We start from the raw sequence: 13,011 nt of genomic DNA on the forward strand, positions 1-13,011 counted from the left end.
AATTAATGGGCTGTGTTACACTCACTTTCATTGTTTGGCAACAGAATTATAAATATATGCAATTCAGAACAGTGTTAGTGGGAATTCCATTGTATTAAAATACAGTATATGTGAGCACAGAGAGCAGGAGAGAAGCAAACTGAGTAAACGCTGACAGAAGCACAGCAGGCGACCTGTGGCTATATGATAAAAGCTAATGGTAACATTAGCGGTACAACACTTTGCCTTTTGTTGTGGGAATGTTGTCATCAAAAATAAAAGTGATTCACAGGGTGTTCAGCTCCTCAAACGCTGGGAGTGCATGAAGACTGGTGTTTACTCTTGTAGCCACCAGCAGAACACTTGTTGAGCTTTACTGGTGGCTGAGACATTTTAGAGTTAGCAGAAGCAACTCTAGAAAGTAAATAAACCTGGTGGACTGTGATGCAGCTGCTCTTTCTAAATAGATCTCATGAAGTGGCACTGTCACTCCATCAAAGTGACAATAGGAGACAAACATGCAGAAGTAGCAACTGTAGTCAGAAGTTGAGGCTCACCGGCAGACTGCTTCAGGCTCAAAGTAGCGCGAGTGACGTCCATCGATAATGATGATCTCATGGTGTTTGTCCAGGAAACACTCAACGGCCGACTCCGGTGTCCGTGCGATGTTACACCTGAAGCCAGCGCGGTCGCACGCCCACCAGAAGGCATCACTTTGGCCATCCTCTTTGGCGAACACCAGCAGGACCTGAAGAGACATGAAGAAATGGATGCCTGGGTGAGACAGTGCTTCTGTTACTGTTTACTGCTCAGGACATTGTCCACAACAGCACACACCATGTATGGTACCACAAAGGAGACTATATATACAATGCTCTATCTATATATTTAGTGGTCCCTTTATAAAGTCTAAACTAGTGTTAGTGCTTTTTAAACACTGATACCACAACGAATTAGAACATGTAATGATTGTAAGCTTTGATTTAAGCTTAGACTGAGCAGATGAGTACTTCCCGGACTGTCCAAAAGTTGAAAATCTGAGGATTCTTTCTGTTTCTACAGTTTCTACATCGTACGTCCCACATGTTGTTACTAAATTGTGGCGATAACCTGCCGTTACAATATGCTGGACGTTAAGAGGATTAAGGCTCTAGTGGATGAAACAATGCAGTTTAACTTCGAGTCAATTAAACTGAGCTTATTGTGAAAACTGTACAACTTCCAGAAGTGATAAGCCCTTCTTGGCATTCATGAGAAAGATGGCGAGACAAGAAAAATGGAGAGAAAAATGTCAAAACTGGGGAAGGAGACTTTGCACTCATGAGCTACTTGTCTAAACCACTTTGCATTTATGTCAAGATGAACTTTTTTAACTGTTCAATCATGTCAATAATCTTGAATAAAATGTTCTAATGATTCACTGTTGACCTGCCAAGCCCTCTATGACTGTAGAGAGACTTGTTCAACTCTACTTTTACCATTTTAAAACATGTCTTATATCCACTATAGTGAATGAAATCACTTAATTTTATACCTTTAAGACACTAATTTTTGTAACATTAAACCATAAGACAAACAGTTGTCAATAAACATAGCTCACTACATATTTCTCAGTTCTAGCAGATTGTAAATTCTGTTACTGTTCCTGCACAACGGCAAAACAGCTACTGGGAGAAGTTTAACTGGACAAGACGGATTGATGGATAAAAATGCACAAATTCATTTGCAAAACTTGTCTAACTGTGCAAAGTAAAGGGTATCATTACCACCTCATTTATTTTAGTTAGGAAGACCGCTCATGTGAGAAAAATCAAAACCAGAAATAGCGGTGAAGCAGTCAGCTTTGTTGTCCCAAGTTTTCAGTTTGAGCCCTGCAGCTTCATCTGTGTCAAGTTTTAATGTTCCCTCTGGCTATATGTGGATTTCCTCCCACAGTCCCAAGACACACACAGCTCAGTAGGGATTGAAAACTATGAGCTGTCCATAATTGTGAGTGAGTTCATCTGTCTGCTTGTTTTCCTCTTTGACAAGCTGGCAACCTGTGCTGGTCGACTCTCTGGCTTTTTCTCGGAGCATGCTGGGAAAGAGTCCAGATACCTTCATTTATTCTGAGTAGGGAAAGTCAGAATTGATGGAGGGAGCAGCTACACTGTGACAAAAAAAAATCTGTAAAAACATTTGGCAGCTAGGGTGCCAGAAAAAAAAAATGGTGTAAAATGGTAAGATTTTAAAACTGTAGAAACTGTGGAAATAACAGCAAATATCTCCGATAAAGTTAGATTTTTATTGGATCTAAATACAGTAAAATATCGTAATTTCCGTACATTCTTGAAACAATTAATTAATATTTGTAAAAATAAAGAATCTTGATGTAGATAATGAACAGTTGTGGCAGTTTTCTTTCTTTTACTTTTTTTTTTTTTTACCTTTTTCAGTGATTTTACTAGTCATTATGTATAATATATGACGATAGGGAAATGCGTAAAATAAGAGTTAAAAAATATTTGTCATCCATCTTTAATATGCATAACATTTGTTTCAAATAAAGGCAAATCTGTAAATGAACAATATAGTATTTAATTTAAAAACTGTTCAACAAAAAAGTGGCATTTTCTGGTCAAACACTGTAAAAGACTAAATTACCATTTATAAAAATAGAGATTTTTAATTTGGACAATATTGATAGTTTTGTTTGGTTTTTGGTTCATTTTTCCCAAAAGCAACATGTAAATGAATGTTGTTTTTTGTGTGATTTTAGTAGGTATTATCAGTATTTACAAACAAAAAACAAAAACTGGTAGGGTCCACAACACAAGCTAAAAACTCTAAAATAAATCTATAGATTTTCTGACCTTTGTATATAGATATATTTTCCCTGACATCAAAATTCATTAATTTTTTTCCCCAAAATTTATTTTTTTTGCACTATTTTGCAGCACTGTTCAATTGAAATCAAATGCTTAACAGGAAAAGGCATGGCACTGCGACCTAGCTGCAACTTCATCTAGCAAAATAAAAGGATATTTGATTAAAAAAAACATGTTTAAGATACCACCTCCTGCAATAAAATGAAGAAACTGACTCTTACACTCTTCGACTAAGTGTGATAAGTGGTAAAAAAAAAATTGATTTCTTTTTTTTTAACAGTGTAAATAACCACCACCATGTAAATGTCACGGTAACACTTTTTCCTGCTGAAATTTTCTGTCAGCTGAAACTGAGCAGCGCTGAATCACAAATGAATTCTGCATTTCACACCGACAGACGTGCAGCCTGCAGAGTGCGGACTCATGTTTTTGATCCCACACTGTGTTTTGACCATGAACACACCAGCCACCTTTGGTACAGAGGTGAGGAAATACAACACTGTAAGACACACACACGTGCACGCACACACACACACACACACACACACACACACACACACACACACACACACACACACACACACACACACACACACAGACAGCTGGTGTGCTGCCAGAACCAACAGTCCTCAGCTCTCCTCGCAGCAGCATCACCTCCTGACTCGCTCTAAGGACAACAAAGGATAGAGTGACAGCGAGTGCATGGAGGCGCAGCAGAGAGAGAGAGAGAGAGAGGGAACACATAATGAGTGAGTGAAGTAAGTAGAGGAGAACTAAAATCATGAACATCTACACTTACTGCCCTGTTTTAAAACCAGGAGGGGAGGTGCTCATGGTGGGATGCATCTATCTAAGCTGTCCTTCACACCGGGACATGGGAAGATAAGTGTTGTCGACGGGCTCGGACGTCTGAGGCTACAGCCAAAACTTTGTATGAATACCCTCGAGTATGAAATATTTTGCTGGTTTGGGTTTTTTTTCCTTGCAAAAGTAAGAATAAAAGAATGGATCTATTCATGTGACGTTGTGATCATGCATTAACCCTCTGAACTGCGAGCAGTGGAAGGACATTTTCTGCTCACTCACTGTGGGATCATTTCTCCACTGCACCTCTGTGGAAACAACACAACAATCGCTAGAAGCTGAGTGAAGTCAGAAATGCCTTCTGTGCAGTATGACACAGTTAAGACACCATAAATTATATTAAAAAAGAAAAAAGTTGAATTTTGGTGAACGTTTATTTTGCAAATCTAAAAAAACCCCAACATGTACAATATTTTTCTAAGCGTCCTCATGTGTTAGCAGCTGCTCTACATACTACATATATATATTTTACTACTTAAACTTTTCCCCCCCATATTTGTCTCCTCTCTAAGCACAGCCAGCAATTCAGTCGAAAAGTCCCTGAATGTTTGCCACAGAATGACAACTTTGGGACTAAACTCTGCTGAACTGTAGGTTACACACAAGTAAGGAAACTAATATGGGAAGTAGTGAAACATTGATTGCATATAAATACTTTTTTTTTTTTCCAGAATTTGAATTGGGTTGTATGTTTGTTTTTAATTTTTGTAAAATAGCTTAAAAAAAATCTATTTCATTTTTCTCCTTCTTTATGATTTAGTCAGTAGAACTGTGTCCTACTGCACAAAAGATATCTGAAGTTTTTTCTACTTCTAGCCGTGGTTGTGCTGTTTCCTTAGAAGGGCGGGACGAGTAAAAAATGAGTCTGAAATGTGAAATGTGAAAAAAAGAAAGAAAAGGCAACAAAAGTAAAAAATACAACAACAACAAAAAACACGCAGAAACTGCTTGGAATTCAGAGGCTGAAACAGATCATTTCCAAAGCACAACTTTACATAATAAGTGATGTTAATTTCACTTTACACCGTCTGATATTAATGTGGATTGTACACTGACCTTAGAAAGAACGTGGAATGACCTTACAGTGCTGAGATCACAGCGCCTCACATTTGATTTTCATTTTACTCTGAAATAACTCGAACGTGACGCAGTTATTGGGCTAAAATCTACAGATCTGCGGGCTGGGCTAAGACCCCAATGTGTCAAGATCCCAACAACGCCTCTGAGAAAAATCCAAAAATGTGAGAGAGCAGGTGAGAACGGCAGCGGGAGATGTAAAAAGAGGACGGAGGGAGACGATGGGCTCGTATTGGTGAGTGCCTGTGAAAGGTCCACAGTCTTTGATCCCGTGCTGGCTTGTGTAACCATGGCACTGCTTTGTGTAACCATGGTGCTAGCATGTGAAATTCCACACGCAGAGCACCCAGTGGACCCTGGGACGACACAGACCGCACACATCTCCGACCTGCCACCCAAATATGTCACCAATGACGAGCCTGGTAGGAGGCGCCATCGGTCTTAATGCCCCATCTAATGTAAACACAGCCAAATATATTTAAACACGTGGCCGCACTCCATCACTTCTGTTACACTTCTAAAAATGTACCTCGCCGTTAATGGCACACAAATGAATGCAAGTTTACATAGTTACCAGGTTACAGCACATTTTTCATTCTAAACCAATCAGACTACATGGTCACTAAATGGCTTTGTGGTTTGAATGAAAGCGCCGTGCCGTTGGTCTTCAGTTGGTACGAGGCTTATCCTGGACGGCTGCTGCGAGCTCACTCACATTTTCAGAGTTCAGAGGTTAATCTGCCGTGTTTGCACACGCAAGCCAGATGCCATCTAACGTTGGGAGACTCCCAAACACAGAGAGGTGTCGCTGGGCTAACTAGCTCTGAGCACTTTATCTGAGGAGGATTCGCAGCACATCAGGGACGAGTCTGCATAGACAGTGAAATGGTGGCCGTTCGGAGCATGTTTTTCTGATTTCCGATCGGTTTCTTTTAGTGTACTGTAATAAACGCTCCTGTGAAATTACAGTAAGATGTCAACAGCTCTGCAGTAGAATCTGAAGTTCACAGTTTAACACTGTAACTACACTTCACAATAATATACTGTATTTATATTGTGTTGCCATTGTATTCAGCATTAATCTTTTGCTCCTTCTGCAATAGCTGTTGTTAATAACACAAAGTAGATTGCACTGTTTTCAGCGTTTTTAGTTATTTTATGTGTGTTATTTGTTTTTATTTATTGGACTGTGTTTTTAATGTGTGACGGTGTTTTAACACTCGCAAGACTATGCTTTTAGGATACTCCTTTAAGGACTGAAGAGGGATCATTTAATCCTCCTGTCCTGCTCTGTCTGCCCCGGAATGTGCATTATGCTAATCATGTGGCAACTTCTTGCAGGGAGAACAGTGGAAGGTGTGAACGGTGTGTGTGGGCGGGGGGTGGGAGGAAATATGCTCCCCCTTCCCAGGGGGGATTCTGCTCCTGCCCTGGGATGTGGACTGATCATTACGCTAATTATGTGGCAGCTTCTGGATGGGAGAACAGTGGAAGGTGTGGAAGGTGTGAAAGGTGTGTGTGGGCGGGGGGTGGGAGGAAATATGCTCCCCCTTCCCAGGGGGGATTGGCATAAAAAGTCTGAAAAACACTTTTGTGGTCATTAGCTACATTAGCTATATGAGACATACAAGATCCCAGTGGACAACCTGCCAGTTCGTCATCTGCTCCAAGACCTCTCCAAAAAAAAGATGCAGAGAAGATTCACTACTGAGCAGGCTTTGCAAATGATTCTGACTGAAACAAGCGCTTTTGACTCTGATGGAGAGGACATAGACCTTCAGTCAGATTCTGACTCGGAGCAGTTTTCGGGTAAGATTTCTCAAACATCAAATTTCTGTTTCAGAATACTTCACATTTAATTTCAAAGATTTTGTTCTTTTGGGGAATATTTTTTTAACTTCAAGATTTTTATTTTATTTTATTTATTTATTTATTTATTTATTTTTTTTACAAATTTCTAGATAAAAAATGACACATTTTAGATCAGAGGTCATCAATGTTTTCACAGAAGGAGCCCGAAAAATGTGAACTTCTGAACCAAGGGCCACAATACTGACAGAGTTCAGAATAAAGACAAACAGAACAATGAAAAGATGTGATATAATTTGACTCTTTTCTACATTGGTACATTTGTCTTTGCTAACGATATAAATTTGTTCAATTTGCAGAGGAAGACGCTCCCCCTCCCCAGAAGAGGACAAAACGGCTGGATACCGCACTAACGGAGACCGCAAAAGATGGCACAGTGTGGTGCAAGGAAGAGGTTGGACGACATCTGAAATTCGCTCCTATTGAACCGTACGCTGCAGAAGGAGAGCCAACACATGAAGCCAGAATAAGGATCAAAACTCGCCTTCAAAGCTTCCTCTGTTTTCTCACTCTCCAGATGCTTCGTACCATTCAAGCATGCACAATTGAGCATGCAAGGGAAACAGAGACTGTGGATTGGTTCATGGCTATTCCAGAACTAATGGCTTTCATTGCAGTTGTCATCTGGCGAGGGGTGACTAAGGTTCCATCATTGTCTGACAACTGGTCAGAGATGTATGGAAACAAACGGATTATGGAAACAATGAGTAGCGACCGCTTCAAAGACATAATGCAGCACCTACGGTTTGATAGCAAGAACACACGGGCTGAGCGAGTGCAGACAGACAAGTTTGCAGCTATTTCCGAATTATGGGAATCATTTCGACAGAACTGTGTCACATTCTACAGACCTGGTCGGCACATCACAATCGATGAACAACTTTATCCATCAAAGACACGTTGCCCTTTTCTGCAATATATTGCTACAAAACCGGATAAATTTGGTATCAAGTTTTGGGTGGCGTGTGACTTGAAATCAAAGTATATTTGCAATGTCTTTCCATATGTTGGCAAAGAACCTGGCCGTCCCAAAGAGGAGAGACTGTCTGAGAGTGTGGTAATGAAGTTGATGGGACCATTTCTTGATCAGGGCAGAACTGTCACGACGGACAATTTTTTCACATCAATTTCACTTGCAAGAAAATTACGCAGCCGGAAAACTACCATTCTTGGGACACTCAATAAAATTCGCAGAGAAATTCCCCCTTCAGCTCGAGAGATAAAGCAAAGTGAGTTCAGCACTCAGGTGTTTTCAACAACTGATGCAACACTGACAGTGTACGCAGCCAGCCGGAAGAAGACAGTCTACGTTATGAGCAGCATGCACAGTGTGATTCAGACTGAGGACAGCCGCAAAAGAAAGCCAAGCACCATCACCCAGTACAACTCCACTAAATGCGGTGTGGACGCCATGGATCAGATGGTGCGGTAGTACAGCGTACGGGCAGGAACAAGAAGATGGCCTGTCAGTGTGTTTTATAATATGGTTGACATGGCAGCCCTGAATGCCCATGTGCTATATCAAGCCTGCACAGGAAGGACGGAAAGGCGGCCAGATTTTCTGATGCGGCTTGCCTGTGAGTTGGCTGAGTCTTATGTGACATCAAAGAAGATTGGAAAGGAAAACCATCTTCGCAAACAGGCCGCCACACCAGTGGAACCGGGCAAAAGGCAGAAGTGCCAAGTCCATCACCGGTGCAAAAAGAACCCTGCTACTGTTCGATGTGTGCATTGCTACAAGTTAACGTGTGGCAAATGCAAAAGAGAAGTGCCATGGGAGTGCCAGGTCTGCGCAGACCAGTTTTGAAAAAGTTGTGTGATGACACACACACGGTAAATGTGTAAATTGTGTAAATATTGTTTGTGCTTTCTACAATGTTGATTCAAAAATATAAATAAACTATTAGAATAAGCATTTTTCATCCTCTTATTTTTGTGTCTCTTACTTATTTGCACTCAACAAAAAAGATAAATATGTGGTTATCCATCCTAAGCAATGCAAAATATTTACAGAAAAACCCAGGAACATTCAAGCTTTCAAGAAGAAGGGCAGGGTCAGAAGCAATGAAGTTTCAGTTGCTGTAAAAGCTAGTTCTTCCTTTTTGGCTAATTTCTCTTGGTTAGTAAGTAAGTAAAGTTTTATTTGCATAGCACCCTTCACAGTACGAGTACACAGGGTGTTTTACAACATCGGAATAAATTGAAAGCACAGTACAATACAAAAAATTTAGAATTTATGTCCAGTGCATTGTCACCAGTAAACAAGCACAGATCAACAACTATAAGGTATGGAACCTGAGTAGGGTTCAGGCTTATGCTAAGGAGGCTTGCTGAAAGATGTGTGCTGGGTAAAACCAGAAGCTGCCACATAATTAGCGTAATGATCAGTCCACATCCCAGGGCAGGAGGAGAATCCTCCCTGGGAAGGGGGAGCATATTTCCTCCCACCCCCGCCCACACACACCGTTCACACCTTCCACTGTTCTCCCTGCAAGAAGTTGCCACATGATTAGCATAATGCACATTCCGGGGCAGACAGAGCAGGACAGGAGGATTAAATGATCCCTCTTCAGTCCTTAAAGGTAATAAAACACCAGTAGATCCCCTCGCAGTCTTCCTAGTGTTAAATGTTTGAGTGTGGTTTTTAATTTTTGTCTTACAGCCGTGACAAAAGATGGATTTCTGTTCTTATTTGGAACAGACAATAAAGTTATTCTATTTTATTCTATCTGTAACTGCTGTTTTGTGTCTCCTTTCTGTCACGTTCCGTTAGTTCCGTTTGTGTAGTTTTGCGTCTCATTTATGTTGTGCCATGTCTCATTGTCTCCTTGCCATCATTTTGCACCTCATTTTTGCCATGCTTAGTCTAATTTTCCTTTAGTATCTTGTTTTCCTTATTTGTGTCATTTTGTGTCTCATCTTGTGTATTAGGGCTGCACAGTGGGGTAGTGGTTAGCACTGTCGCCTTGCAGCAAGAAGATCCCCGGTTCAAATCTTTCTGCATGGAGTTTGCATGTTCTCCCTGTGCATGTGTGGGTTTTCTCCGGGCAAAAATATGCTGAGGTTAATTGATAACTCTAAATTGCCCGTAGGTGTGAATGTGAGTGTGATTGTTTGTCTGTACACACGTGGACAAAATTGTTGGTACCCCTCAGTTAAAGAAGAAAAAACCCACAATTCTCACTGAAATCACTTGAAACTCACAAAAGTAACAATAAATAAAAATTTATTGAAAATTAAATAATCAAAAACAGCCATTACTTTTGAATTGTTGATTAACATAATTATTTAAAAAAACAAACTAATGAAACAGGCCTGGACAAAAATGATGGTACCTCTATAAAAGATTGAAAACTATTTGACCAGAGTGACATGATTAACTCAGGTGTGTCATTTAATTGACATCACAGGTGTTTCCAAACTCATAATCAGTCAGTCTGCCTATTTAAAGGGAGACAAGTAGTCACCCTGCTGTTTGGTGAAAAGGTGTGTACCACACTGAACATGGACAACAGAAAGCGAAAGAGAGAATTGTCCCAGGACATCCGAAAAAAAAATTATAGACAAACATCTTAAAGGTAAAGGCTATAAGACCATCTCTAAACAGCTTGAAGTTCCTGTGACAACAGTGGCTCATATTATTCAGAAGTTCAAGACCCACGGGACAGTAGCCAACCTCCCTGGACGTGGCCGCAAGAGGAAAATTGATGACAAATTGAAGAGACGGATCGTTCGAATTGTATCCAAAGAGCCCAGAGCAACCTCCAAAGAAATTACAGGTGAACTCCAAGGCCAAGGTACATCAGTGTCAGATCGCACCATTCGTCGTTGTTTGTGCCAAAGTGGACTTCATGGGAGACGACCAAGGAGGACACCACTGCTGAAAAAAACTCATAAAAAAGCGAGACTGGAATTTGCAAAAATGCATGTTGACAAGCCACAAAGCTTCTGGGAGAATGTCCTTTGGACAGATGAGACCAAACTGGAGCTTTTTGGTAAGGCACATCAACTCTATGTTCATAGACTCAAAAACCAAGCATACGAAGAAAAGAACACTGTCCCTACGGTGAAACATGGAGGAGGCTCAGTAATGTTTTGGGGCTGCTTTGCTGCATCTGGCACAGGGTGTCTTGAAAGTGTGCAAGGTACGATGAAATCTGAAGACTATCAAGGCATTCTGGAGAGAAATGTGCTGCCTAGTGTCAGAAAGCTTGGTCTCAGTCGCAGGTCATGGGTCTTCCAACAGGACAACCATCCAAAACACACCAAGAATGGCTGAGAGAAAAGCGTTGGACTATTCTAAAGTGGCCTTCTATGAGCCCAGATCTGAATCCCATTGAACATATGTGGAAGGAGCTGAAACATGCCATTTGGAGAAGACACCCATCAAACCTGAGACAACTGGAGCTGTTTGCTCATGAGGATTGGGCCAAAATACCTGTTGACAGCTGCAGAACGCTCATTGACAAATACAGAAATCGTTTAATTGCAGTGATTGCCTCAAAAGGTTGTGCAACAAAATATTAAGTTATGGGTACCATCATTTTTGTCCAGCCCTATTTCATTAGTTTGTTTTTTTAAATAATTATGTTAATCAACAATTCAAAAGTGATGGCTGTTTTTGATTATTTAATTTTCAATAAATTTTTATTGATTGTTACTTTTGTGAGTTTCAAGTGATTTCAGTGAGAATTGTGGGTTTTTCCTTCTTTAACTGAGGGGTACCAACAATTTTGTCCACGTGTGTATATGTAGCTCTGTGACAGACTGTCGACCTGTCCAGGGTGTCTCCTGCCTTCGCCCGAGTCAGCTGGGATAGGCTCCAGCACCCCCGCGACCCTAGTGAGGATAAAGCAGTGTATAGAGAATGGATGGATGGATCTTGTGTATTATCTGCCTCATATTGCATCGGGTTTCATTTGTGACAATTTGCCCATGTCTCTTTGTGTTTTTCTTTCTCTTGTTTTGTGTCTCATTTTTGTTTCATGTTGTGCATTTTTTTTCATTTGTGTCTTGTTTGTGTAGCTTTGTCTCAGAAGTCCTTTGTGTTACTTTTGTAAGCACTGTGGACACTTTGAAAACATTTCACATGTTGATTACTTTTATTTCATGAACAATCAAAAAATTTTGACTTTTTTCATTTTATGATTTATGACATAACTTTGTTCAGCTGCACAAAATGCATTTTTTTTTGTTCTCTCCACTTCTAGACATCCATCCATCCATCCTTTATCTTTACATCACTTAATCCTCATTAGGGTCGTGGGGGCTGGAGTCTATCCCAGCTGACTTAAGGCAGGAGACACCCTGGACAGGTCACCAGTCTATCACAGGGCTACACTTACAGATAGCACACTCGCATTCACACCTATGGACAATTTAGAGTCACCAGTTAACCTTAGCATGTTTTTGGACTGTGGGAGGAAGCCGAAGAACCCGGAGAAAATCTACACATGCACAGGGAGAACATGCAAACACCACACAGAAAGATCCCCGGAAGGCCGGGACGCAAACTGGGGATCTTCTAGCTGCAAGGTGAAAGTGCTAACCACGGAGCCTCTGTACAGCCCTACTTCTAGAGATGTAAATAGAATTAAAAATGGAAACTGTGCTGTTTGCATAGAGGTCCAGAACTTTGTATTGCAGTGAAAAATGAGCTCACAGTGAGAAAAAATGTGACAGGAGTAAAGAAATGCTTAAAAACTGCTTGAGGACCAAAGGGTTAAAGACACTTTCTGCAAAATATTTGACAGCTGCAGCGCTCCTTAAAAGCTGAGGAAAAAGCTATGTTTCGCACATATAGTTTTATAATCTAACAGCTGTAAAATCCTCAGCCGTACAGATTTACATCAAACTGTCAATCTTCAACGTGACTTTTTGGGGTTGACCTCCTTTAAGAAAACAAGTGCACTTTTATTGATCCTCGCAATGAACTTAGACATAAAGTTGTCGAGGATTTATTACACACTGTTGGACAGCCATATTGCTTTGAAGCATCTATATATATATATATATATATATATATATGTATATATATATATATATATATATATATATATATATATATATATATATATATAACCACAGCTTTAAGGAATAATCATTTAGCCCATAAGAAAGTATGCATCAGAATTCCAGCTTGAGATTTTCAGCTTCAGTAGTCCAAAACAAAGGACATTCACTTTAACATAGAAGACAAGAAAAACCAACATATACACTGCTGTTCAAAAGTTTGGGCTCACTTAGAAATGTCCTTATTTTTAAAAGAAAAGTCCATCCATCCATCCTCTATACACCGCTTTATCCTCATTAGGGTCGCGGGGGGTGCTGGAGCCTATCCCAGCTGACTCGGGCG

At 40.4% G+C, this 13,011-nt stretch overlaps 2 protein-coding genes across 3 annotated transcripts in view; one reads left to right on the forward strand and one right to left on the reverse strand.

The window, feature by feature from the left end:
- Positions 1-13,011, reverse strand: part of pde8b (phosphodiesterase 8B) — a 106,418-nt gene that overhangs the window by 46,594 nt on the left and 46,813 nt on the right. For both annotated transcript variants that reach the window (XM_051938193.1, XM_022208211.2), the window contains exon 3: positions 537-727. In XM_051938193.1, coding sequence (XP_051794153.1) covers positions 537-727 — 191 coding nt within the window. The remainder of the gene's footprint in view (positions 1-536; positions 728-13,011) is intronic.
- On the forward strand, positions 6,005-8,569 carry LOC127530777 (uncharacterized). Its single transcript, XM_051938203.1, has 2 exons — positions 6,005-6,596; positions 6,956-8,569. The coding sequence occupies exons 1-2, from the start codon at positions 6,476-6,478 to the stop codon at positions 8,086-8,088; spliced, it is 1,254 nt and encodes a 417-aa protein (XP_051794163.1). The 5' UTR covers positions 6,005-6,475; the 3' UTR covers positions 8,089-8,569.

This window comes from Acanthochromis polyacanthus, chromosome 18 (assembly GCF_021347895.1).
Source record: "Acanthochromis polyacanthus isolate Apoly-LR-REF ecotype Palm Island chromosome 18, KAUST_Apoly_ChrSc, whole genome shotgun sequence".
Lineage (NCBI taxonomy): Eukaryota > Metazoa > Chordata > Actinopteri > Pomacentridae > Acanthochromis > Acanthochromis polyacanthus.